At 40.5% G+C, this 26,090-nt stretch overlaps 1 protein-coding gene across 1 annotated transcript in view; it reads right to left on the reverse strand.

Moving 5' to 3' along the window:
• Nucleotides 1-26,090, reverse strand: part of LOC121420004 — a 66,078-nt gene that overhangs the window by 12,116 nt on the left and 27,872 nt on the right. The window contains exons 11-22 of the mRNA XM_041614515.1: nucleotides 21,509-21,646; nucleotides 20,590-20,803; nucleotides 19,747-19,860; nucleotides 18,406-18,593; nucleotides 16,222-17,673; nucleotides 14,313-14,500; nucleotides 13,433-13,581; nucleotides 12,769-12,905; nucleotides 12,285-12,392; nucleotides 10,759-10,917; nucleotides 9,578-9,774; nucleotides 557-8,514 (exon numbers count right to left, since the gene is read on the reverse strand). Coding sequence (XP_041470449.1) covers nucleotides 557-8,514; nucleotides 9,578-9,774; nucleotides 10,759-10,917; nucleotides 12,285-12,392; nucleotides 12,769-12,905; nucleotides 13,433-13,581; nucleotides 14,313-14,500; nucleotides 16,222-17,673; nucleotides 18,406-18,593; nucleotides 19,747-19,860; nucleotides 20,590-20,803; nucleotides 21,509-21,646 — 11,002 coding nt within the window. The remainder of the gene's footprint in view (nucleotides 1-556; nucleotides 8,515-9,577; nucleotides 9,775-10,758; nucleotides 10,918-12,284; nucleotides 12,393-12,768; nucleotides 12,906-13,432; nucleotides 13,582-14,312; nucleotides 14,501-16,221; nucleotides 17,674-18,405; nucleotides 18,594-19,746; nucleotides 19,861-20,589; nucleotides 20,804-21,508; nucleotides 21,647-26,090) is intronic.

Below are 26,090 nucleotides of genomic sequence, written 5' to 3' on the forward strand. Positions count from 1 at the left end.
TCTTTATAAACAGGTGTCCTGATGAAAAGGCGATCTCTCCAAAGCAGCTTTGACTACACATGTAATTCATTAATGAATAAAAACTGACAAGAAGGTCCATCCTTTAAAATGTCAATTCTAATTTCTATGATATTGTCCTGAACTGCAGGTATTCCTGCATTCTAGTTCAAAGGTGAATTCAGGAGAATGTAAGATTTTTAAAGGGGGTGGATTTACTGATTTATTTGCAGCAGAGGGGGCCGCTGCTTATGCAATAGAGATGATATCGTTGCTTCTTTTTTTTTCAAGATGAGGCTCAACATAAACATATTATTTATCAACCTGTTAAGACTGTTAATAAAGGTTTAAAAGCAACGGCTACAGACTTTCCGGAAATGATTAGAAAAAAGTGTTACCAACCTACTGATATAATTTACAAGATTGTCTATTTCTCCTGTTTACACATATCAAAATCTGTACAATCTGTGTAAATTACAGTAAACTATGCTGATGTATGACCTACATGTAATGGCTTCCTAAATTCACAGGGTATGAAATATGATCTGGGATTACTCACCAGCGAAAGGATCAAAATTGGTGCTGGAATTCCAACTTGACGAAGCATCAGAACCTTTGGATTTCTTCTTGGACATCTTGATCGCAGATTTGCTGCTTCTGGGTTCGTCCACACCGAAGGTCGGGTTCTTGACACGTGCCCGTGACGAGTTGGTTGGATTCTTCATCCTGACAGGTGACTTGACCGATGGTGGTTTGACCAACTGCAACTTGACAGGCGGCGATTTGGCCAGTGGGGATTTGACAGGAGACGGACTATGGACATTGTTTGGTGTATCCTCGTTTTCATCGTCTTCATTCTTCAAATTGCCGTAGGAATCGAACCAGACCTTGACCTGATGAGGGGTTTTCCGTCTCTTGCTGGCTCCACCAGGCTTCTGTCTCGCGTACAAGTGCTCAATATGGAATGGAGATGATTCGCTATAACTATCGAGTTGAACTACTGCAGGCTGTTGTGGGAAAGGTTGAGAAAGTGAGGTGATGAGCCCTGAGATGGAGTTGTCCAATGGGGAGGTCGGCACGAGAGGACTGACTGGAATGATACGAGGGGGACTGGGTGTGAGCGAGGAAGCACTTGGTGTCATCTGGCCCATGGATGACTGAACCCCAGCCTGCTGGAGGATCGTCTGTAAGGTCTGGAGGGTTGGTGATGCCATGATGGCCGGATGCGTTTGGTTGATGAATGGTGTCACTTCTGGACTGACAGCACCTCTATGTGGCATACCAAGGTTTTGGAGCAGACCTGTCTGCGGGTAGGACTGTTGCATCATTCCAGATAAAACACTGGCTTGCTGCATCTGAGCACCCTGATATGACCTTTGAAGGATAGAAAGGTATTGTTCCTGAGCGGAACTGGTAAGAGTACTAGAAGCAGCTGTAGAGGTGATCACCGACAGGACATCAGCAGAGCCTGAAGTGCTAACAATGGTCGTTGCCACTACTGTTGTACGGGGTAGATGTTGGAAACCTTGAGAAGTTGGCATTCCATGAGATGAAAGGACACTAGTAGCAGCATCGGGCATGACGTTGGACATTGGTTGTCCAGTCATTGACATAGGCTGTCCAGCAACATTCGCAACACTACCTTGTATCTTCTGTTGAAACGAGGATTGCAAACCGGCACTTGTTTGCTGTGAAACACCCGGACCATTGACTAATTTGGCATCAGTACTAGATTTCAGAGTATAGCCCTCCCACACAACTGGACTACTTCTTGAGAATGGTCCTCTTGTCCTCGCCTGTCTGGTGTTATTGTGCTGCACACCAGGGATACGGTTTAAATTTGGTCCCCGGAACCTTGGGCCCACTGTAGGATTCCTGACACTTCTTGGACCATTCCCATAGATGACTTCATTTGTAGTAACGTCTTTGCCAATGATCATCTTCTTTGTTCCTGTATTGGACTTGGTCTGAACACAGAAGATCTTCTGATTACTGTTGGGCAGGTCAGAAGCTCCCTGAGTGGATTTGCTGAAAATATCCCATGGTGTCTGGACAGGCAACTTAGGCTGAGGTGATTTAGCTTCAATGGACAGAGTTTTTGGTGGTGGTGGATCATTGGATATGCTCTCATCATCTTCCGTTGACTCAACATCACTACAAGTCATAACATCAGAAATGGCTCCTGTCACAGGATCTATCTTCACAGAGATTCTCACCTTTTTTTTAGAATGTTGGTTCTTCTTCGGAGACTCACTGGAGAAATCTACTTCCTGTGACTGCTCTGGCTCTTCAGTCAATGCAACTTTCCCTTGTATCACTGCTGCCTCGTCTGGCATGGTACTGTCTTGCTTGGATGCACCAATGTGCCTACCCTCCATTCCATCTCCAGGGGTTCCAGGAGTAACCGCAGACTCTTTATTGGAATTCATTTCTCTTTCTTGGGTGCCAAGATCAGAGTTGCTGTCCATTTCTCTTTCACCCTCTATAGGCTGCTCTCCAGGTTTTAATCTCTTTGCAGAGCTTCTTGTCCTCAATCTTGGAAACTGTTCCTCCGATTCTTGTTGCTCCTCATCAGATGTACTTGTTAATTCACTTCTTGTTCTCTTCTTGCTGTCATCATCACCACATTCATTAGGATCAGGAATTTCATCCTTTTCTGTTGGCTGATCCGAGAGCATTGTGCGTTTCCTTTTAGGCATGGCTTCATCTCCAGGTTTTCCCTCTTCAGACACTCTATCACCACCAGAACTGTCTCTACTGCGTTTTCTAGCTTCACTTTGTTCCCTCGAAAGACCTTGTTCTATAGCATTGTATTCAGACTTCCTTGGTCTCCCTCTTCCTCTGTTGTTTTGAACTACGTTCTTGTTTTGAACTACTGGAGTGGGATACTTTCTTGGCCTTCCTCTTCCTCTCTTCTGAACGATCTCTGTTTCTTGCTCGTCGTCATCGTCCTCAAGCTCTGCTGCAATGATTTCCTTTATTCTTGAACTTGACTTCCTGGAGAGTCCCCTTGTTCTCATTGGTCTCCCTTCAACCTCTTCAGCCTCGATATGATTCAGTGTCCCGCATTCCTTTTCAGGGCTCCATATCGAATCAATGGATTTCTTCGGACGTTCTCTCCTGCCTTTGACAGCCTCATTCTCCTTCTCCTCTTGATCACCAACAAACTCATCTTGCTGACTTACAAGATAGGACCTTTTTCTTTGGTTTGATCTTGGGCTTTTTAGAATTTCATCCGAGGACAGCCGTCTTTTACCATCATTGCCATCACCATACTTCCTGATAACAGCTTTTTCATCTTGTCCTTCTAGAAATTCTTGATCAGGGATAGTATTCTCTTCTTGTGAGAACACCTGGTTGTCTGTATCCCCGCTGTCAGCAATTCTCAGTAATCTTGAAGAAGTTGTTCGCATGGGATACTTTTTTCTGCCTCTGTGACCAACATCCAGAACATCTAATTTTGAGGATGAATCGTCACTTTCCACAACATCTGAAGAACTGTGACGTGTCCTCCGTTTCATCTGATCAGGGTTTTTGAGAGAACCTGCTAAATGCGAGTCGTCTCCATTTGGCAGCACATGGTGAAACCTTTCAGAGGAGAGATCAAGGCCTGCGAGCCTGCTGCTTCTCCTTTTCTTAGTCTCATCGGTCTTTTCTTCAGGAATTAAATCTTTATCTTCTAACATATCATCTACTACCTTCCCCAGAGATTTTTGCTTTGTTTCCATGAAAGACTTGAAAGCATTAGCGAATTTAGGGCTGTCAAACTTCTTAAAGAGATGTCTTGATGTGGTAGGAGACACAATATTTTCAGTCTTCTTTGACTCAATCTTGACAGGATCACTTTCTTTAGCATCTCTGTGACATCTATAGTTAAGATCAGAAGCGAATGCAGACAGAATAGGTTCTCTTTCCTGTGTTCTAGGACTCTTCCGATTATTGTTGTTTTTCTTTCCCAGTGAATTTGATAACGATGATGCAAGTGCCTTGAAGATAGACTCATGTTCTGGGTCTGAACTTAGGCGTCTTGGAGGTGTTCTAATGCCAGCCACCACCGGTTTGGTACCATCTGAGACATTCTGTGATCGTGATCTCTGGGATGCAACTATCCCCATGATATCTTCTTCCCCTACCCCCTGCATTCTTAATTCTTCTGTCAAGTTTTTAGAATTGAGACCGACTTCAAGGACTTCAGCTTTGCCTTCAACGCGGTGGTTCAGTGAGAGCTCTTGGTTTTCATAATGCCCTTCGTCATCAATATTGATTCCTTTTTCAGATTGCACCAATCGGGCAGCTGCAGATGTCTCTGATGAATCACCCGTTTCCTTTTGTTTTGTCTTGTGTTCAGTAAGGTCTTCTAATATTCTTTCTACATGCTTGACAGGATCAGAAGCTGAAACATCACTATCACCATCTAATGGTAATTCCGTAATATGACCAGTACTGATATGAGTATGCCCATCTCCCATTACTTTCTCATTTTGTTCTGCTGATGCCATTTGCAAACATGTATTATTCTCATTTACAAGGGATGTTGGAGATTGTTCCGGAATGCAACCAGAATCAAGTTCCCTTGATGGCTCTCTAAGATCTGTCACTTTAGAGATTACATTTTTAACATCGCTCACATTCTCTTCTTGTAAATGATCCTGTATTGTGTCCTTTGGAAGTTCATGGCAAACATCAGTTGGTGTATCAACTTCAGGTCCAGTTGTGTCTTCCTGTAAGGCATGAGATGGTGACTGAGAACTTGTCAAGTCTCCAAGTCTTGGATCAGGTTCTTCTAATCTCGGGATGGGTTCAACCTCCTCATCACTGCTTAAATCTTGTACCTCATGACAACCATCTTCAGGGTTTGATAAACTGTCATCATCAGGAAACCCTGTCAAAATGTCAGAACTGTCTGGTAGAGATTCTTTGGTTGTATATTCATCTTGGACAGGCAGATGAGGACCTGGTGAACATGCTGGATATGAATCTTGCCCCTCGATACCACTGGAATGGTTCAAAACATCTGCGCTGCTCGTTGAGTTGGAAGGTATTGATACAACATCAGCACTAAGTTTAGTAGAAGGCTGTGTTGTTGAATCTGAGACAGCGGCACTTTCCACTGTACAATCGATTGCTGTTATTGCATTGTTACTGATGGTGCTGCTAGTTGGAGTGACTGACATGGCATCAGTGTCAACTGCTGCAGGAGACTGAGTTTTGGAATCTTGCACAAATGTTTCTTCTTCTGAATGAGGAGTAAAGGCATCTGTCTGTTTAGTGAGTGTGCTGCTACTGGAGGTGTCTACGACAACATCAGTCTCCAGTTCTGTTAAAGTTTGAGCTGGTTTAGGACATTGAGATGAAATAATTCCTACAGTAATATCTTCAGGATAATGGGTAAGGCTGTCATCCTGTTTACTGCATGTGCTGCTTATGGAGGTGGCTTCCACGGCATCTGTTTCCAGCTCTACAGGAGATATGGAACTACTTTCTCCAGGAGACTGTGTACGGATATCTGCCCGTTCATTGAGGGTGCTACTAGTGGATGTGACTACCATGTCATCATTGTCATCTGCTGCGGGAGATTGAAATGAAATAGGAGATAGAGGAAGGGGATCTTGTACAAATGTTCCTTCTTCTGGAAGTTTATCTGCTGGTTCAGCGAGGGTGCCGCCAGTGGAGGTGCCTACAATGAGGTCACTATCAGGTTCTGCATGAGACTGTGCTGGTATGGGAGATTTAGTTTGCAAATCCTCTAATACAGGTCTTCCTTCGGGACTTTCAGTATGGCTATCTCCTTGTTTGCTGACGGTGCTGTGGCAGGAATCTAGATCGACTACCATGGCATCAGTATCAAGTTCTACAGAAGATGGAGCAGACATATCTTCTGCATTTGGTTCAGCAGCAGCTGCTATCCCCACACAATGGGCTACTGAAGAATCATCCATAAAATTCATTTCTATGTGTTGCATTTGTTCTTCTCCAGACATTTTTACTAACTTTTCATCTTTGCCACTAGTACCATCATTCTCTGCTCCTGAAGAAAGTGGTGGCAAGTCATCTTCCCTAAGTACATCAATAGAATGTCCTTGCTCTTGGGAAATGTTTGCCACTTTTGTTTCTTCATCACGAGTACAATCACCTTCTCCTCTGACTGGACTCTGTGACGGCTCCACCCCATCTACTGGTTGACATACCGTATCATCTAAGTTAGACATGGACTGCTCCTCATTAAATGCACCTATAGCTATTTTGTCACCAAATGAAACTATATCAACTTCATTATTCTGTTGCTGTACCGGAAGGGAGGTCTCCTCAATCAATTTTGTCTGTTCAGTTGGAGATTTTTCTTCTGAATAATCAACCAACCCTGTTTCCAATGTCTGCTCTTTGGAAGAACTTTGCAGTGATGACTGACTGGCATCTCCTAAAGGTATTTCTGCCTCATTCGTCTCTTCAGACCCATCGACATCAGCCTGCACAGACGGAAGGTCCATCTTTAACCCATGCCCATCTACTTGGTCCTGAGCTCCATCTATACAATCTTTGTCAGTATCCCTTGGTTCTTCTGGCTCGGCAATATGAATGATTGCGGAGCAGTCAGGTATATTATTGCCATCTTCACTTGTTTTGACTTCTTCAAGAGTCTCTTTGTTGATACTCAAGCTGGGGATGTTAGTCGCAGCTTCATCATCTGTTAAGTTACCTTTAGGAGTAATTTCAATGTCCATGTGTTGTTGTCGCACAAGGAATTCTGGGTTTTCTGGAACATCACATTTTCCTTCAGACAGCTTAAGAGGCTCTTTCTTTTGGCAGACACTCTCCAGTACATCAGTTTCTGTAATTGTTTGTTCATTTACAGGGGTGCTTTCTCTAATTTCCGGATGGGCACGAACAGTCATTTCTGAGGTTGCCTCCCTGACAGGTTCTTCACATGATGCTTCAGGTACGACACTTGAAGTGGAACAAGCTTCCATTCTCTCTGGAGTTGTACGGGAAGAATGATCTATTTGGTCTATAAGTCCATCATTCTGGACAGTTCTAACATCATTGGATTCATCTGCAAGATCCTTGGTGACTGGAATTTGTTCTGAATCACAGTTGGCAAGACCAGGAACATTTCCTTCTCTGGAAAGTTTTGAGTTATCACATTTTTCCTTTAAGTCCATGACCTCAGGGCTTTCATCCCACGGTTGATCTCTTGACGATGAGTCCTCACCACTTGGACTGATGGAGAGTGAAGGAAGTGCCAAAATTTGGCTTGTTCCAGGATCACTTCCCGGTTGATCAGGTGCTTGGGGTACACTTTCTGACAAAACACCAGAAGTTTGAGGATTATCGAAAGAGTTCCTGCTGCTAGAACAAGGTGTTGTGCTCCTAGAGATTTCTGAGGTTGCTTCTGAAGAGCCGTCTTCAGACTCTGTATAGTTCTTTTCATGTTCTTCCAAAGGAAGTTTCACTAACTTCAAAATGGGCACCTTCTTTGGGCTAATCAAAGGCGATTCTGGTCTTCTTACCTCAGTCTGGTCATCTACTGGCACAGAGGTGTGAGAAGCATCTAAAGTATCAGAAAATTCTGAAGAATCTGATGTGACAATAGAGGCCAACTGCTTGTCCTTGATGTCTACTAACTTCACATATGGCACCTTTTGGGGGCTGATTAATGGTGAATCTGGTCTTTTAACCTCTGCATGCTCATCCACAGTAACAGAAATGCTTGGATCACTTGACTTTTCAATATCATCATTGTTTCTTACATCAGCCAAAGTTTCAGTGATATCTACACTGTGGTCAATGCTTCCCTCCACTCCTACTTCTTCAGATTTTTCAACCATGTCCATGTTTAATTCAGGAGTATGCATTTCTTTAGAACCAGATGGCATATCTGACTTGGCAGTTTGAGGTGCTTCTACAGGAGGGGTACTGGTTTCTCCTTGCAGATCTTTAGCTGTGTCTGAAACTAAATCCACCATGTCCAAACTTGCAGAATCTCCTGGTGGAAGCAACTCAGGTTTATCCGTTGGCAGGAGCTTTTCTCCAGCCTCAGATAACTCGCCCAAGTCTCCATCAGAGTTCAGACCATCAAGGTTGCCAAGATCAGCCATCATGTCCATGATGCCATCGCTGTCTAGACCAGAATTCAGATTCGCATCAAGGTTCAAGGAATCTAGGATACCATCATCCATCTCAAACAGCGAAGACGTTGCGGCCAGTGCATCCGCTGCATTCTGGATCTCACTGACCGTCTGAGACCCTGCAAGAAGTGCCGCAACCTGATCAAGAGCCATTGCAGCTTCGTTGCTCTCCTTTGTGGCTTCCATGAGAGCATCCGTGAGGAGGTCTGTATCATCCTCATCCTGTAAGGTGGACTTCCTGCTGAAGGGATAACTGCCTGGGCTGTGTTCTGTGGTATGGTTGATCTCCTGAGGGGTTGTAGGGGAGGTCAATGGATTCACCTCAATGATGCGCATGGTATAGATACACCGCCTGCATGGATCCATTGTACTCCAGTACACTCTTGAACAGCTGCAAAGAAAGGGGGAAAAAATAGACATTTGTCATACAGAAAGTTAAATTTGCCTTGTTCATATAAGTCCTAACATGAAAAGTTGTTGCATTTTATACTCAATCAATGTAAACTGCTAAACAGACAATAAAGGGATGTCAGTCAGTCAGATCTACTCACTGAGCCGGAAATGAATGGACAATTTTGAAGGGCCATACATATGCAGCCAAATATAAAGCATCGGAAAGCCTGGAATGGGAAGTTGCCAGAGACATAATTTAGGCAAAAGCCTGAAGATTTGCACCTCTGAAAGTCAATAGGTGACCCACCACCTCCAACCAACAATAAGGTTCTTTGGCAAAAAGCAAAATCAGTCATTTTATCTTCAAAACAAACATATTCCCAAGAGTAATTATTGATCTTTATATTGTAAAAATTCAAGTTGCAAAATTGAATAGAAAACCGGATACAAGAGTTTTTTTGGCAATCCATTTAGTGGACTACCTGGCAGTTTCACTGAAGATTGAACAGTGTGTATATCTCATGCTTGTGTAAACCCTGAAATCCAAATATTGTTGTCTCCTATCTTTTTAAGCTCTCGTCTAGTTTCCTCTGTATTCAACTGAGTATTGGTGTGGATCAGTTTGGTATCATGTTAAAGATTAGCATGTACTTTTTTTCAAACTAAAGGAAAATATCCAAGTTCATTTCAGGTGATTTATTGTTGGTTTTGGGTATGTACAAAATACTTAGCAAAAGATACACAATACCTTTAAACCCTCCTTCTTCATCATTTTAATGAGAGTATTATTTTTTGTACTATGTGGGAAATAATAGGCGATGAGCGGACTTGCCATCTGGAATTACCATCCACATTGTTCAAGAAGGAATTGTAGACCAAAACATTTGCAAGTTCTTTCAGTGGTTTTATCCCCTACACCAGATTGAGGATTTTCAGGAAGCACAACAGGGACCCTCTTTTTTCTGAGTTGTTTGGTGTTCCACACGTCTTGTTCTTCTATGACATGTACAAATTATCCTTAGCCAAGTGGGTGCGAAGAAAAGAAGCCCATTAATACTCACGCAAAATCCAATGGGAAGAGATTGTTCTCAGTGTCTGACAGGAACCCCAGGTGACCTAGAGACTCCAATGACCAGGATCCAATCATCACATTGATGTTCTTGGTTTCAAGCCCCTGTGAGAATGTCCTGTTGAGTTTCATGCTGTCTAGGCTGACGCACACTCGGCGCAGGACACCAAACAAGTCAGAACCCATGATCTGCACATCAGAAAGAACGGTTCCGTTAAAAAAACATTACTTTACAGATGGTGTGGGTGATCTCTGTGAGTGCAAGGTGAATCCGACCATCCCCGTTGTCGGGTACTAAAATGATTTATGACTTGGGCCCCCGTCTTACAAAGTTACGATTGATCCGATCAACCACAAGTATGGAAAGCCAGCAATGTCATCATCTAAAATGCATGTTTATTCAAAATATTTTCTTGATATGATGTATATTCATACAATAATCATTTTCTTGACAATTCAGTATGCTTATCTTTACTCACAAAGTACATTGTGCGAATTTTAAATTAGGACATTGATGGATTTCCATCTAGTTGAGGTTGATCGGATCAATCGTAACTCTTTGTAAGACGGGGCCAAGGAAGACAGATTTAATTTCTGATATTTTTACAGCAAGGTCACTTTTCTAGCTGTCACATTTCTATGTTACAACACAAAGGGACAATTTCTAAGGCCAGTCAAAAGGCTTCCATGGCATTGACCAACGATGTCCTTGAATCAATTTTACCTCTGAAATATTTTCAATGTTTTACAAAGTGACCCATTAGATCCAAAGTCACATACCCTGCCCACTACATAAGACGAGAGCTAAATTGACGAGCAGTCAGTCCTTTTCAGTGCGCAATTTTTTTTTCATAATAGGCGCGATAGCTCAGTCGGCAGAGTGTGGGATTTGTATTCCGGTGACCCGGGTTCGATTCCCACTTGGTGCGCTAGTGCCCTTTGGTAAGGCATTAATCCTCAGTACCAGGTCCTTCGGAGAGGACCTTAAGCTGTCGGTCCTCTGGTTGCTTGCTTACAAGCATTCAGCTCTCTTAGCAATCAGGTAAAAAAAAATCACCACCACCAAAATTTCTACAAATGGAAATAATCTGTAGCTCACAATGAATATTTTTGTATTTCCACCAACTTTTGTTTTAATATTTTACAAATATTCTTTTAGCGATGGGTACTTACTGCTTTATCAATCTTATCAGCATGTTGGAAGCAATAGACCTTCTTGTCTTCCTGGAACATGGCATTCCTGGATCTGGCACACATGAAATGAAAGTTTGCTGGACATCCCCTACTGCAGCATCCAACCGTCGCTCCCAAGTTATTGCACACTTCACATCTCTGTCAAAGACACAGAAAGAACAAGAGTCAATGATTATAGAAGGAACGAAGTGTGAACCTTGGGACACAAGATTTGATGAATTACAGTCCTGCATTTGGTAAACTAGACCCATCATCACCGTTAACATCATAACCACAATCATCATCATTATATCAAGATCATCGTCATCATCTTCGTCATGGTCATCAACACCATCTTTATCATCATCGCCGTTAAGAACATCATTATTGCTATCAACTTTGTTATCAAAATAATTGTAATCATCCTCATCACCATCGTCATCATCATCACCATCAACATCATCATCATCATCAGAAACATCATCACAATCATCATCATCATCTTCATCATCATCATCACAATCATCATCATCATCAGAAACATCATCACAATCATCATCATCATCATCATCAGAAACATCATCACAATCATCATCATCACCATCATCATCAGAAACATCACAATCATCATTATCATAATCATCATCATCATCATCATCACCATAATAATAATAATAGGTCCATTTATATAGCGCAGTTACTATGTGCATATACTCTACTGCGCTTTGATAATTGGTATCATATTATTACCCTGGCTGTAGCTGAGCCGCCATAAAAGCGTTCATCATCATCAGAAACATCATCACAATCATCATCATCATCAACAATGTTCATCATCAACAATGTTCATCATCACCATCATCATCATCATCATCATCAACAATGTTCATCATCACCACTATCATCATCATCACAATCATCATCATCATCATCATCAACAATGTTCATCATCAACAATGTTCATCATCAACAATGTTCATCATCACCATCATCATCATCATCATCAACAATGTTCATCATCAACAATGTTCATCATCACCATCATCATCATCATCATCATCATCATCATCACCATCATCAACAATGTTCATCATCACCACCATCATCATCATCATCATCACCACCATCACCATCACCACCATCATCATCATCATTATCATCATCATCACAATCAGAAACATCATCACAATGATCATCATCATCATCATCATCATCATCATCACCATCATCATCCTCATCACCACCATCACCATCACCACCACCATCATCATCATCATCATCATCCTCATCACCACCATCAACATCATCACCACCATCATCATCATCATCATCATCATCACAATCAGAAACATCATCACAATCATCATCACCATCACCACCATTGTTCATGATCATGGTCATGATCACCATCGCCATCATCAACATCCTAATCAAGAACACGATATCGTTAATCATCAATATTGTAAACAGCATCATCATGACCATCAGGAAATATCAGCCGGGATGTGAATGTTTGTAATTCCTACCATCATTCTCCCTCTTGAGATGGCTGCATGGACGTTGATCAAGGATCCATCCACCTCTTCAAAGACCTCGGCAGACCATAAGGCACAGTTTATATGGATCCATTCATCCTGTACAAACAAGAGAGTCAAAGGACAGTTTAGTAGTTATTGTATAGTAGTAGTAGTAGTACTAGTAGTAGTAGTAGCAGTAGTAGTCGTAGTAGTCGTAGTAGTAATAGTAGTAGAAATAGAAGGATAAAAGTATTGGCTGCAGGAGCAGCAGTAATAATAGTACAAGCAAAGTAGAAGTATGAGTTGTAGAGGCAATAGCAAAATTAGTAGAGTAATTTTCATTATTACCACAGCATAGCCCAGCATTGTTAGTGTCATCATCATCTACCAATATCATTCATCCATAAGATGAACCCATGCCTCATTTATAAAGAGAGACAGGAGTCAGAACCACTACATCAAGATGCCTCAACACTTGATTCTGATCACTTACCTGACCACAGTATAGCAATCGTCCAGCGTTGTTAGGGTCGTCATCACCCATCACGCCACAGAGACAGCATCTTCTAGGATCAGAGACGTCCTCGATACCAGGAATATGAGAATCATCTTCTGAGCATCCATCACCGCCTGGACAGAACAAACGGTCAAGAAAAGAATCATTAAAGGCTATTGATACAGTACAAACGGTCAAGAATAGAATCATGAAAGGTTATCGATAGAGTACAAAGGGTTAAGAATAGAACCATTAACGGTTATCGATAGGACAACCAGTAAAGTATTTACACATCTAAGCATCTAGGGCAATGCTTAATGAGTATATGAATATAAGAACGGCCTAAGCCCATGCTATTTCATTTGAAGTACATCAAGAAAAGCAATAATCATTTTCAAGGTCCTCCAATGAGGATTTCGTTTAGTTTTCATCCAGTCGGGCACTCTCTTGGTGCAATAAGTTGATGAAAATCACCCAAAAGATAGGCTCATGCGAAAACAACAATCTAATACGTGACTCTCAATTTAACCAAGAAAATGACTTGGGTCATTCTTTATTTGCATACTTATTTCCTTCTTCGGTAACTTTGACAATATTTTTTTGTGAAATAAGTTCTCATGTTAGTTACTTCTTTTTGATAAAATAGCACAGGAAAGTTTACCGATGATGGAATGTCGCCTCCTTGGAGTTGGAAGTTTCTTGAATGGCGAGGGCTGAGCGGTGATAGACGGCATCAAGGCTCTATATCTCCATTGAGCGTATTCATGGTCCTTGTGAGGGGGCTCCACTGCCACCTGGTGTACACCGTTCCTGGGGGGAAAAAAATCACAAAATTGATGTTAAAAAATAAATGGAAAAGTAATATTTCACGGCCATATTCGCGCGTTTAATTCAAATTATGGTCTTAAGTCATGATTGAATTATAGATAGCCAATTGTGACAGGGATCTCTAACAGAACAAGTTCAATAATGATAATAATATGCAACAACTATATATCGCTTAATACGAATGTTTCTAAGCGCTGCATGCTATTCCCCCGGCTTTAGCACGGCTACCCTGGTTGGGTACCCATTTACTACACCTGGGTGGAGAGTGGCAAAGGTATATAAATACCTTGGCAAGGGATGCTAGTGCTGCAATGGGATTTGAACCCCGGACCTTGTGGTTCAAAGTCTGGAGACTTATCCACTCAGCCACGACACCTCAATCGGTCAGCTCATATGACAATATTTACCAACTGAGCGGGAATTATTACTGACATAGTTTTCTTCATCATTACAACACAAGAAGACACTTGTGCATGAACAATACCAAATCTCAATATAAACAAAGATCTTCTTCTAGGAGCCCTTTTGAATCATACCTACGAAAAAAAGAAATAAACTTTTAATAGGTGCATAGAGAGTGAGCGAAATACAAATAATATATCTATCCCTTCCCAATATTCATGAAATCTAGGGCAATACAGTCTTGTAAATGACCAACTCAAATGTCTGACACAGATATTAAATACAATAGAATAGGATGACATCAAACTCACTCTTTGTACCCCTCATCGCCGTTCCAGATCCTCGTCTCTTCAACGTTGAACCAAGGGAACATCTGGGTCATGATCTTGAGAAACGCACCCTTGGCGATCACGTTGGACTTTGAGAGCCCGGGGATCAGGTCCGTCTCCTGGTTGAATGAAGCCTGGAATATTGTCACGCAGTCCTTACAGAACTTCTCCTGCAAGTTAAATTCAATTTTTTACAAAATTCAATTTTTGACAGTAACAAAGAGCTCCTGGCTGTAGCTCATGCCGTTTACTTGTGCAACCCATTAAATTCTGGTAGCTTGAAGGTAAGAATTGTGTACAGCAAAAGGGACAAAACAAGTAGCAAATTTTACGATGATCCCTCCTCAAAATGTACGAGATTGAGAACGAGGTCAGAAAGTGGATGCAACTAAACTAGCACTAGCTACGGTGTAAGAGATATTGTTGGGTCACGCATCTCTGAACATGTAGAATTTCCAGTTCAGTGCACAAAGTGAACGGTAAATATAAGCCGGGCACAACATCCAGGAATTTGATGATCATCAAACAATCACATCGTACTTTCACTATCTCAAGTCGTTGGCACACATGCTAAGAAGGCAAGATACCACGCTCCTAAAAAAAATAAGGAGAGCAAAAAATCACGCTCCTAAAAAAAAAAAAAAAAAAATTGTAAAAAAAAAGCTAAAATTTCACATTTCACATCTTCAAATCCATGAAAATGGCCTTCATTTTTCCACAATTCCTTGAAATTACTTTGATTTAGTTGAAAACTATCAAGAAATGAAGAAGATTCATCTCTTTCCCGACTGTGATTTTAATTCAAACCCGGTAAATATTGCAGTCCCATGTAGTCCCATATGTAGATTTTCATGGCAACACCATGGAAGTCTACATGTGGGACTACAATATTTACCAAAGTAAGTTCAAATCAGTCTGGAAAGAGGTGAATATTCTTCATTTTTCTGATAGTTCTCAACTAAATCAAAGTAATTTCAAGGAATTATGGAAAAAAGAAGGCCATTTCATGGATTTGAAAATGTAAAATGTGAAATTTTTTAATTTTTTTTTTTTTTTTTAGTTAGCAGGAGCGCATACGACATCTTGTAAACGTATTGACATAACCCAGGCCTAGTTTCACCACAGATTAATTAATAGCTAACACAGCTATTGCACATATACAATGTTAAGAAAAATCTACAATTTATCATACATGTATTGTAATGAATTGATTTGAGCTCCTCACTGAGAGCGATTCTGAGGAGCTCAATTGAGCTCCTCAAAAAAATAAGGAGAGCGATTTATTGAGCTCCACGAAATTATAAACGTGAAGGACTGTAGTACAGTATTCTTTCCTGGAGGCCATTTCATAAAGCTGTTCGTAAGTTAAGAGTGACTTTGAGAAAGACTGGTGAACCTTTTTTCTAAGCTAAGCAACCGCCAACGACAATGTTGGTGAATACCATTTACCACAAGAAAAGATCACCAGTCATTCTAAAAGTCGCTCTTAACTTAAACACCCACCTGCAATGAATGTAGTTCTTAAAACGATTGTAAAATGGAAAAGTTTAGAGGCTTGGGTAGTTAGATAGATGAGAGAAAGCCGGAAAGAATAAATGAATAGACTTGTAGAACAGAAGAGAGGACTCAGGCAGATTGACGGTCCTTCTTCCAGAATACTCTTTATTCCACCTTTTTGCCTCTTCATTTCATTTCTATCTCTATAGACTCTTCTTAGACCTTCTCGGATTCACCACCTGGTGTACCGTAAACCACTTCTGAAACTGTCCATCCCACCATTTAAACCTTCAAACATCCTTGTGATATCTGTTGGCTATCTATTCGATGAACAAAATAGTACTTAAATACTTTTGATATGTTGCAAAAAATTAAAATTGGAACACATACATACCACTGATTTATAGTAGCCTGCCATCATCTTAGCTTTGACAAACTGGAAACTGGTTGGCTTTATTTCTTCATCTTTCTTCTCTTCCTCTTCCTCTCTTTTCCCTATTGCGATGGTGAGTACCTTAGCAGGTGTCTTACAAACCTCCTGCTCGGATTGCGTTGATGTCGTCACCTCCATCACTGCATCTGGAATATCTGGGTCAATGTCAGGAACAGCTGCAGGAGAAACAACACCATCTTTTCTCTCCAAGTCAAGGGTACACGTAGCATCTGCATCTTCCTTCTCCAGCTTCGGAGACAACTCACCATCAGAAGCCACTTTTGCAGTATCTTCAAGGCTTCCTGTGGCATCTCCTGTAATAGCTGTAATGGAATCTTCAGTCCTTTCCTCAGTAGAGGATATTTGATCCCCACCATCAGCTTCATCCACATCCATCTTTTCCTCTTTGACATCCATACACTCCACGTCAATGTCAACTTCTTCTGCAGCCGATGTCTCACCCTCACTGGCCGGGTTGGAGATGTCCATCCTGGATTCACCAAGGATTCCACCTGAACCATCCTGGTGAGCAGTGCCATGAGAGCCAGCCACACTGGAGTCATCAACACATTGAGAACCACTCAAAACCACATCAGTTCTGTCTTTGGTTTCACTAACAGTTTGATCATCTTCAACTGCTGCTGAAGTAGACACAACAGCAGGTGATTTCAAGGTATCATCACTGGTCATAGGAATATCCTCGGAACTTGAGGACATAGGTTGTGTAGTCCTTTCAGAATTGTCATCATCCTTTGGCACATTGCAGTCAGGAGAGACGTTGTCTTGAGTTTTGTGTTTTGATACTGATTCAATGGATGACGCAACATTCCCTTTAGCTATAGTACTGAGAGACAATGAACCATAATCAGGTATCTGCTCTCCTTTCTTAGTCCTTAAAGCATCATCTTTCGAAACATTGGATTCACATTTATCAGCATCAAGAACATGTACCAATGGGAGTGCCTTCTCGACACCATCAGTTCTGTCTGCATCCCTATCAAAGACAGGATGAATTTGTTCATCTGATCTTGCCTCAGAGCCTCCTTCCATGACAAGATCAACTTCAGCACTTTCACTTTTCAACCCATCTTCATCTTTTAACGTCCTATCAACACCTTCCGAATCTCCTCTCCCTGCGCCTTCTGCAATTCCGGCGTGTCTCTGCTGCCGTCTCCTCCTCAGTACCCTCCTCACTGTCCTTCCTCTCCTAAATGAGTACGTCTCCTCGACATCATCCTGTGCTGAGGATGTTCCGCCGTCTCCGCTTGCCTCTAAGCCCCTGTCCGGTGTTGGTGTTTCTCTCTCCAAAGATGATGCTTCACTTGGAGCCGGTGATGCTGCGCTGTCTCTGGATTCTGGACCGGTGGACGACAGACGGGAATCCCCTTGATGGATCTTCCTCATGTACTTGAACTGCAATAAGGACAAAGACAATAGTCAATCCAGGAAACCATTGGCAAAGCTATGAGATTAGGTTCATCCTTTCTCGGCATAAACACATTTTGATCTTACAATGGTGATATTGTTGAGAAAGACCAATGAAATTCCCACCCATACGATTTCAAGTACACACATAGAGTTGGCTATCTTCAAGTATTTTGTAATACTTAGTTAAACAAGAAAGAACTATTCGTTGTATGACATATATCTCAAGGCATTCATATCTCAAGGCATTCAATATATCAAGAATTTAAGGATTAAAACAATGAAGCCAGACTTTACTGAAGCAACCACAAAACTGTAAGATAGAAAGAAGAGAGGTAGAATGTCAAGAACAGGGGTTGGCCAAAGCTGCAAGAGTAAACCAAGGATGGCAAGAGACGAGGGTTAAAATGTAGCAATGTAGAAATTAACCTTCACTAAGGGAGAAGATACTTGGATAGAAGTGTGAAGATAGATGAAGTGGTGTTACCAAAGTGGTTGGCAGTTTTACTCACTGGGCCTGAAAAGAAGCCAGGGCCCTCTTGCATAAAAGTTACCATTACAGTAACTTTGCCTTCAAATGGACTGTACATCGCAATGCTCTAACCACTGGACCACGCGACCCTCGTGTGGTCCCTCTTGGAATGTCTCTATTTTTTCATTCTGAGCCATCCAATATAACATAATTATTGTTATTGGTGATCTGTCAATTTGATGGCTTACCCTTCTATTTGGCCAGATAAGGTGACCGGCACTCTTGCAGTTGTAGAGAGCGTTGAGGACATTCACGAAGCCAGCCTGGAGCTCCTCGTCAACCTCTACCTTCCATGGTGTTGGTTTGTGTTTGGCGCAGGGTGGGCATCGGTACGGGACCGAGTCTGGCAACTCGGTAAGGATGCGGTACTGATCATCTGCAAGGGAGACGCAAAAACAAAGAAGAAGTGCATTTTAGGTCCTGCAATCAACATTATATTGCAAATAAGCAAACTTGAGTTGAAGAAGCAGTTTTGAAAAATTTTCGTTGAAGCCGCAGTTGCATTCATACAGATTTCACAAAAACGAAATAGAGAATATGAACTTCAAAGAAACATTTCAAAAGCCCTGTTCTGCTGCAATTTCTTTAGCGATGAGAACAAAGTAGCTGCAAAAAAGAGACCAAATTGATTAGGAATCATCTATGCCTGCCTTTCTGGGAGACCTGTCTTCAACCAAGCCAATCATTGCAAACGAATGGCTCATGGTGGTTTGAGAACCATTGTGGTGAAACATCGTCTACTTCTGTGGGGGTGGCAGTGTCACCCACAGAGAAATGAGAAATCATTCTTTATTCCACATACTTATGGTGGAGCGTTGTGGCCCAGTGGATAAGTCTTCTGACTTTGAAACAGAGGGTCGTGGGTTCGAATCCCAGCCATGGCGTAATTTCCTTCAGCAAGAAATTTATCCACATTGTGCTGCACTCGACCCAGGTGAGGTGAATGGGTACCCGGCAGGATTAATTCCTTGAATGCATGAGCGCTGAGAGGCAGCTCGAGCTAAAGCCGGGGTAATAATAATAATAACAACGCGCCTCGGAATAGAATATTTCTAGATAGATGGCGCTATATAAATGCCTATTATTATTATTATTATTCCACAATCAGTAGCGTATGCGGGATTTTTGAAAGGGGGGGGGTTCAAGTTAATCCAAAATTTGACAAGCCCCCCCCCCCAAAAAAAAGGTTTTAAAAAATATCTAAGGGGGCGGGGAATTGAACCCCTTTAACCCCCCCCCCCCCCCCCCGTAAGCACCTGTCCACAGTCATTGAATATTTACCTGTGTTTTGGTAAGCATTCGCTTCTGCTGTGGTGCATCAGCAACAGTGCCAGCTACAACTAATACAGCTACGACGAACGTCTGACGAAGCTTGCAGCCCAACAAGCTAAAGCTTACCAAACAGTAGGTAGATTTTCATGATTATGGAATAAATGACTGTTTCTCATGTCTACACACCAATAATGAACCTTTTCAGTGAACCACAGAGAAAACTGCGAAGGACTAAAAAAGGAATGACTCAGACTTACCAGAAAGATTTTCACACTTAGCATGGACCCATCTATTGCAGTCTGCACATTGCATCATCTTAGACTCAAAGTCATCGTCTTCATAGCACTTCTTACACACAGGGCAGTAGTTACCTTTCAACAAGAGAAAAAACACTGTCAATTTACTGAAAATGTTAGACATTCTCTTCTCAATTCGTATTTTAGCCGTGGTTACATATTTTGTTTCCCTTGGGTACTTTAATAATTCATTGCCTTCTAGAAGAGGTTCCTGTAAGGTCCAAGGGTGTTGGAGAAAATGCAGAATATGCTATCAATGTTTTTCACAATATGTTCAAAATGCGAAAAGCAGTTGTCACATTGTTCAATTCTCTCGTTTATGCATCTTGTGCTTCACAGATTTTTACATTGAGTTGTGGGTGACATGCATGCCAATGTTAGTTTCAAGTGTATGAACAAGATCTTAAAGGGCAGATTCTGCCTGGGGGGGGGGCTGTGAGATGTTTAATAATTAAAGGCATTGTTTAACTTTGTGAGCAGCTGATTAAAAAAATTCTCAATGAAACATGTGTACAAGGTACATGTATTAGAACTAATAAACCCTGAAGACAACCATTATTGTAAATAGGTGTCTATATAGTACACATAAGTGTATGGGATGAAATTAAGATGGTGTTTCCGGTCACTTTATATTTCAATTTTTGAAGCACTAAATAATTATTTTCGAAAGCAAATTTTTTCAGGGCTTCATTTTTGTAACATATCACAGACACAGTTGACAAGTGTGACCTTCTAGCTCAGATATTTTTAAAGTCAAACCAATGTTAACCAATCACTTTAATCATTGATGAGCATGAAACATACCTTTCTCGAAGAGCTTCCCGCATTCTTGACAGTGTGAGAAACCATGCATCCACTGAGCTTTAGGATCAGAACCCGGAGTGGTAGCACCACAACTCTTACACTTCACACAGCGAGAACAAACCCAGATCTTCCGTTTCTTTGAAGGCTTGGTTGGGTAGTTAGGTCCAAGGCACTCGGCATGATAGCTGCAGTGACATTTATGACAGGTCAGCAGCTGGTAAAAACAAGAATCACGAACGGGAAAACAATTAACAAAAAAATAGTCAGTTTTCAAACCACACCAGTCCGTCAGATATGACTATCCCGGCACTCCACTATTACTACTGACCGATCGACCAAACTTTCCCATTTGGGGCTTGTGATCACAATATAACAATAATTTTTGGCCTCATCATCATGGCACAGTAGAGAAAGGAAACAGAAACATGTAAAATAGAAGGGATGAGAGTGACATGTCTTGGAGAGTTTGTATGAATAGCCAGTACTTGCCGCACAGAAATGTTGTCAGTGCTTAACAATGTACTAACAGAGGCCCTGTTACAACTAGTAATGTCGCAGCAATGCCCCCATTCACAACGCGTTGGATCAATGTTTGACATCACATTGAGATTCAGATACATTTCGGTTTATCGCAAATAATTTCCTCGTTTAAACAGTCGGGAGACTGATACAAACAATGGTTACAAAGTAATCATAAAGGGAGATTAGTCAAACTAAATACATGAAGTGAAATGATAATAGTGAATTATTCAATATACATGATATAGGCACATTGTACTACAGAGTACAAGTAAAACATATCATATATATAAAAGGAACATGTTACAAAATAGGTTACAACTAAATTCATAGAAAAGCGAGATTTTGAAGAAGCTAAGAGAGGCAATATTACTGAAAGAAACAATTTTTCATGAAATACCTGGTCCTGGTGGTCACACACGTGACAGAACCGACAGTTCCGACAGCACCAGTTCTCCTTCTCGCCCGACAGAGGGCGCTCATCCTCTTCAAGGCAGAACTCGTGGAAAGGCTCACAGCACACATTGCAATACACCAGCTACAAAAAGACAAAATGAAAAAGGAAATATGAAGGAGATGATGATGACAATGTTTCACATAATCTTTATTAAAGATAAATGAAAGTAGTTGCAGTAAACACTGATTACACGAGAAAGTGTGTGAAACCAAGCTTAATTGTCACTATTATCATCGAGGATCTAGATCTGGTACAGTTACATAAACTGAACGTTGTGAAATCTTGAAATCTACGCTGAAAAATGTTCACACTGAAGATCACCAACACAGATAAGCGCACGTGGGACAGTATATTGTTATTGCTTTGAATGTCGGCCCGACGCTTGACCCAAAGCCTGTGCTTATTTTCTAATTTCTCCGCAATTACACAATTTCTTCCAGAATCCTTTGGCACATATTTTTTTATTTAAACAAACAGACACTTTGGTGGTCATTTCATTGGATTCTGTACCAACTCATTTTGAAATCTTTACCACAACTGGAATTTATCTTTAAGTCAGGGCTCGACACTAGCGGCGGTCCGACGGTCTCAGACCAGTAACAAGTGGAATGCCTCTGGCCGTCTCACCTGCATCACGCGGTTCAATATAGCAGCAGTGCTCACTTTGAATACTACTCTAACTCGCACAAGATGTTCAGTGATACATGGTTACTCTTATTTCCCTTTTTTATGAACTAGACCAATAAACTTACAGAGATATGATGGTTATTCAACAAAAAACCCCAACATGGCCAAAGTTCATTGACCTTACATGACCTTTGACCTTGATCATGTGACCTGAAACTCGAACAGGATGTTCAGTGATACTTGATTACTCTTATGTACAAGTTTCATGAATCAGATCCATAAACTTTCAAAGTTATGATGGTAATTCAACAGATACACCCAATTCGGCCAAAGTTCATTGACCTTTGACCTTGGTCATGTGATCTGAAACGCGCACAGGATGTTCAGTGATACTTGATTACTCTAATGTCCAAGTTTAATGAACTAGACCAATAAACTTACAAAGTTATGATGGTAATTCAACAGATACCCCCGATTCGGCCAAAGTTCATTGACCCTAAATGACCTTTGACCTTAATCATGAGACCTGAAACTTGCACAAAATGTTCAGTGATGCTTGATTACTATTATGTCCAAGTTTCATGAATCAGATCCATAAACTTTCAAAGTTATGATGGGAATTCAACAGATATCCCCAATTCGGCCAAAGTTCATTGACCCTAAATGACCTTTGACCTTGGTCATGTGATGTGAAACTCATGCAGGATGTTCAGTGATACTTGATTAACCTTATGTCCAAGTTTCATGAACTAGGTCCATATATTTTCTAAGTTATGATGACATTTCAAAAACTTAACCTCAGGTTAAGATTTCGATGTTGATTCCTCCAACATGGTCTAAGTTCATTGACCCTAAATGACCTTTGACCTTGGTCATGTGACATGAAACTCTAATAGGATGTTCAGTAATACTTGATTAACCTTATGGCCAAGTTTTATTAACTAGGTCCATATACTTTCTAAGTTATGACATCATTTCAAAAACTTAACCTCAGGTTAAGATTTGATGTTGACGCCACCGCCGCCGCCGCCGTCGCCGTCGGAAAAGCGGCGCCTATAGTCTCACTTTGCTTCGCAGGTGAGACAAAAATCGCTGTCGGGCCAGTAGATTTTCAGAAATTGGAAGATTTACTGGTCCGACATGACCAGTAAAAAATATCATTGTCGGGCCAGTAATTTTTCCAAAAATAGCAAGATTTAAGGGTCCGACATGACCAGTAATAAAAACCATTGTTGGGCCAATAACTTTTCCAGAAATGGTCAAATTCACAGCAAACCATTTCCCCCCGTTAAATTCTGCCATTCACACACAGAATACACACAGAATGAATCGCACGTGTTACTAGAGTACTATACAGCATGCATACAGTGTACATGTAGTCAGCCACACAACCCACATGGTAAATTCTCCACTGGCCGCACGAACGAAGCCTGGCTAAACTCTGGCAGAAATCTCTCACAGAACTGTCAAAATTCAAGGTTCATACTCATGAAAGGCTCTTATAATGTCCATATTTCCTAAAAATTGGAGCAACTCTGTCATTTGTAAGCAGTAAAAGGAGAAATTTTCACTTCTGTTTTGGTTCAAACAGATCAGGTTTCGGGTCATATCATCTGAATACATAATAGCCCCACGTATGCATTTATGTGTGTGTTGATACACTTGGTATCTGACTTTCTTTCGTAGCTATTTTAATTGAGCCAAAAAGAAACTGATAAATTATTTATAATAGTTTTAGCTTTCTTCCTATCTTTCTTTCCTTCTTAATCTTTCTTTGTTTCTTCCCTTGATTTTTTTTTTACTGTCTTTCTTTTTTAATTTCCCTTTTTTTCTTTAATTCATTTTTTTTTTCTTTCTATCCTTTTATAAAATATTTTTTCTATTTCCCTTTTCTCTCTCTTTCATTCTTTTGATATTTTCTTTCTTTAGTTTTTGAGTCCATCCATCCTATTAATCTCTTCTCTTCTTCCTTTCTTTCCTTCCTTCTTTTTACCCCTTTCTTCATTCTTTGTTACTTTCTTTGTTTCTTTCTTCCATCCATCATTTATTTACCCTTTCTTTTTTTATTTCTTTACTCAGCCATTTCTTTCTTACATTCATTCATTCCTTCCTTTCTTCTATCTGTCTTGTTCTTTCCTTTTCCCTTTGTTAATTATATCCTTTAACCTTTCCTTTCTTTTTTTTTGACTGCTTGCTTCCTTTCTCTCCTTTATTCTTTCATTCCTTCCTTTCTTTGTCTTTTTTGTCTTCCTTTCATCTATTCTTTTACCTTTACTTTTTTTATAATTGCTCGCTTCTTTCCTTCCCTTCCTTCCTTTATTTATTTCTTTCCTTCTATCTATCATTTTACCTTTCCTTCATTTCTTCCTTCCTTCTTTCAATCCTTCCTTCTTTTCTTTCTTTTGTCCGTATTTCCATCTCTCCTTTTACCCTTTCTTTTTTATTGCTTCTTCTTTCTTTCCTTTACTACTTTCTGTATTTGTTCTTTCTTTCTGTATTGCTTGCTTCATTTCCTTCCTTCCTTCCTTCCTTCATTTCTTTTTTTTCTTTTCTTTCTTTCTTTCTTTCTTTCTTTCTTATATTTGTTCCTTCTTTATTCCTTCCTTTCCTTCTTTAGTTCTTTCTTTTTTTTCTTCCTTCACATCTATCCTTTCTTTACCTTTTTTCTTCCTTCCTTTCTTTTATTCTTTCTTTTCCTTCCTTCCTTTCTTTCTTTCTTTCTTTCGTTTCTGTCTTTCTTCGTTTCTGTCTTGCTTTCTTTTTGTCCTTCATTTCCTTCATTTTTTTTTGGGGGGGGGGGGGTAACGAAAGGCTAGAAAAATAAACTTGCGCCTTTTCTTAATGTTTTCTTTATTTTTGGGGACCAGTAGATTTTAGGTTCGGACCAGTAAAAATTTGAAAAACTGGGTATCTACTGGTCCGACATGAATAGGTTGGACCAGTAGAAAAAATGGGTTAGTGTGGAGCCCTGCTTTAAGTCATACAATGTTGAACAGATGAATACATTTTGTGGGAAGAAGAATGTAGGATATTGTGCTTTAAAAAAAAAATTGGGTATCACATTTCCATTTATTTGAATGAAGGATAAAAGAGCACTGTCCATTAAACGCTTTGCTCACGGGTAGAGGTACCATGGCTGGGGATAGAACCCTGGACTTTGTGTCTTGTCAGGCGCCCTTGACTACTCGGCCACAGCACCTTCACATATTTAAATTTGACAAAGAGATGTCTCCTCCCATGTAACCAACAAAACCTAGATTTTCTACATGAAATAAAAGTGATTAAAGGGGAATCCAGCCTTGGCCATAAAATGTTGTGTTGGGAAGGAGAAAAATAAGTTAAACAGAATGGTGAAAGTTTGAAAGAAATCGGACAAGCAATGAGAAAGTTATAGCTGCTTTAAAATTGAGATCACTAATACTATGTAGATTTCAAATTGGCAACTGGGTAAGTAAATTATGACAAGGGGCAAGGACAACTTTCCCATAGGCCATGTACTTTATTATCAGGGATTGTGGTTTTCTCCTAAGTACCCATTCCCCTGGGGCAGTAATCTAAATATAACTTGGGTAGTATATTGTTCTATGTCCCCATGAAAGAAAAATATAATTTGAAATAAAACTTTGGTGGAAAAATTACATTTTAGCCATAATATGTATTGGAGTACATGGCAGAGTAGTCCTTGCCTTACATCACTATGACATCCCATATGCGGCCAATTTGAAGTCTCCATGGGTATAGTGAATACCAATATTTACAACTTTTAAAAATTCATAACTTTCTTGTTGTTTGTCCAGTATTGTTCAAACTTTCATCTATCAACTTGTCTGATTTTTCTTTTCCTTATAAAAACTAATTTTTATTTGGGTTGGATTCCCCTTTAACTATCTAAAAGAGA

Source organism: Lytechinus variegatus, chromosome 8 (assembly GCF_018143015.1).
Source record: "Lytechinus variegatus isolate NC3 chromosome 8, Lvar_3.0, whole genome shotgun sequence".
NCBI classification, from domain to species: domain Eukaryota; kingdom Metazoa; phylum Echinodermata; class Echinoidea; order Temnopleuroida; family Toxopneustidae; genus Lytechinus; species Lytechinus variegatus.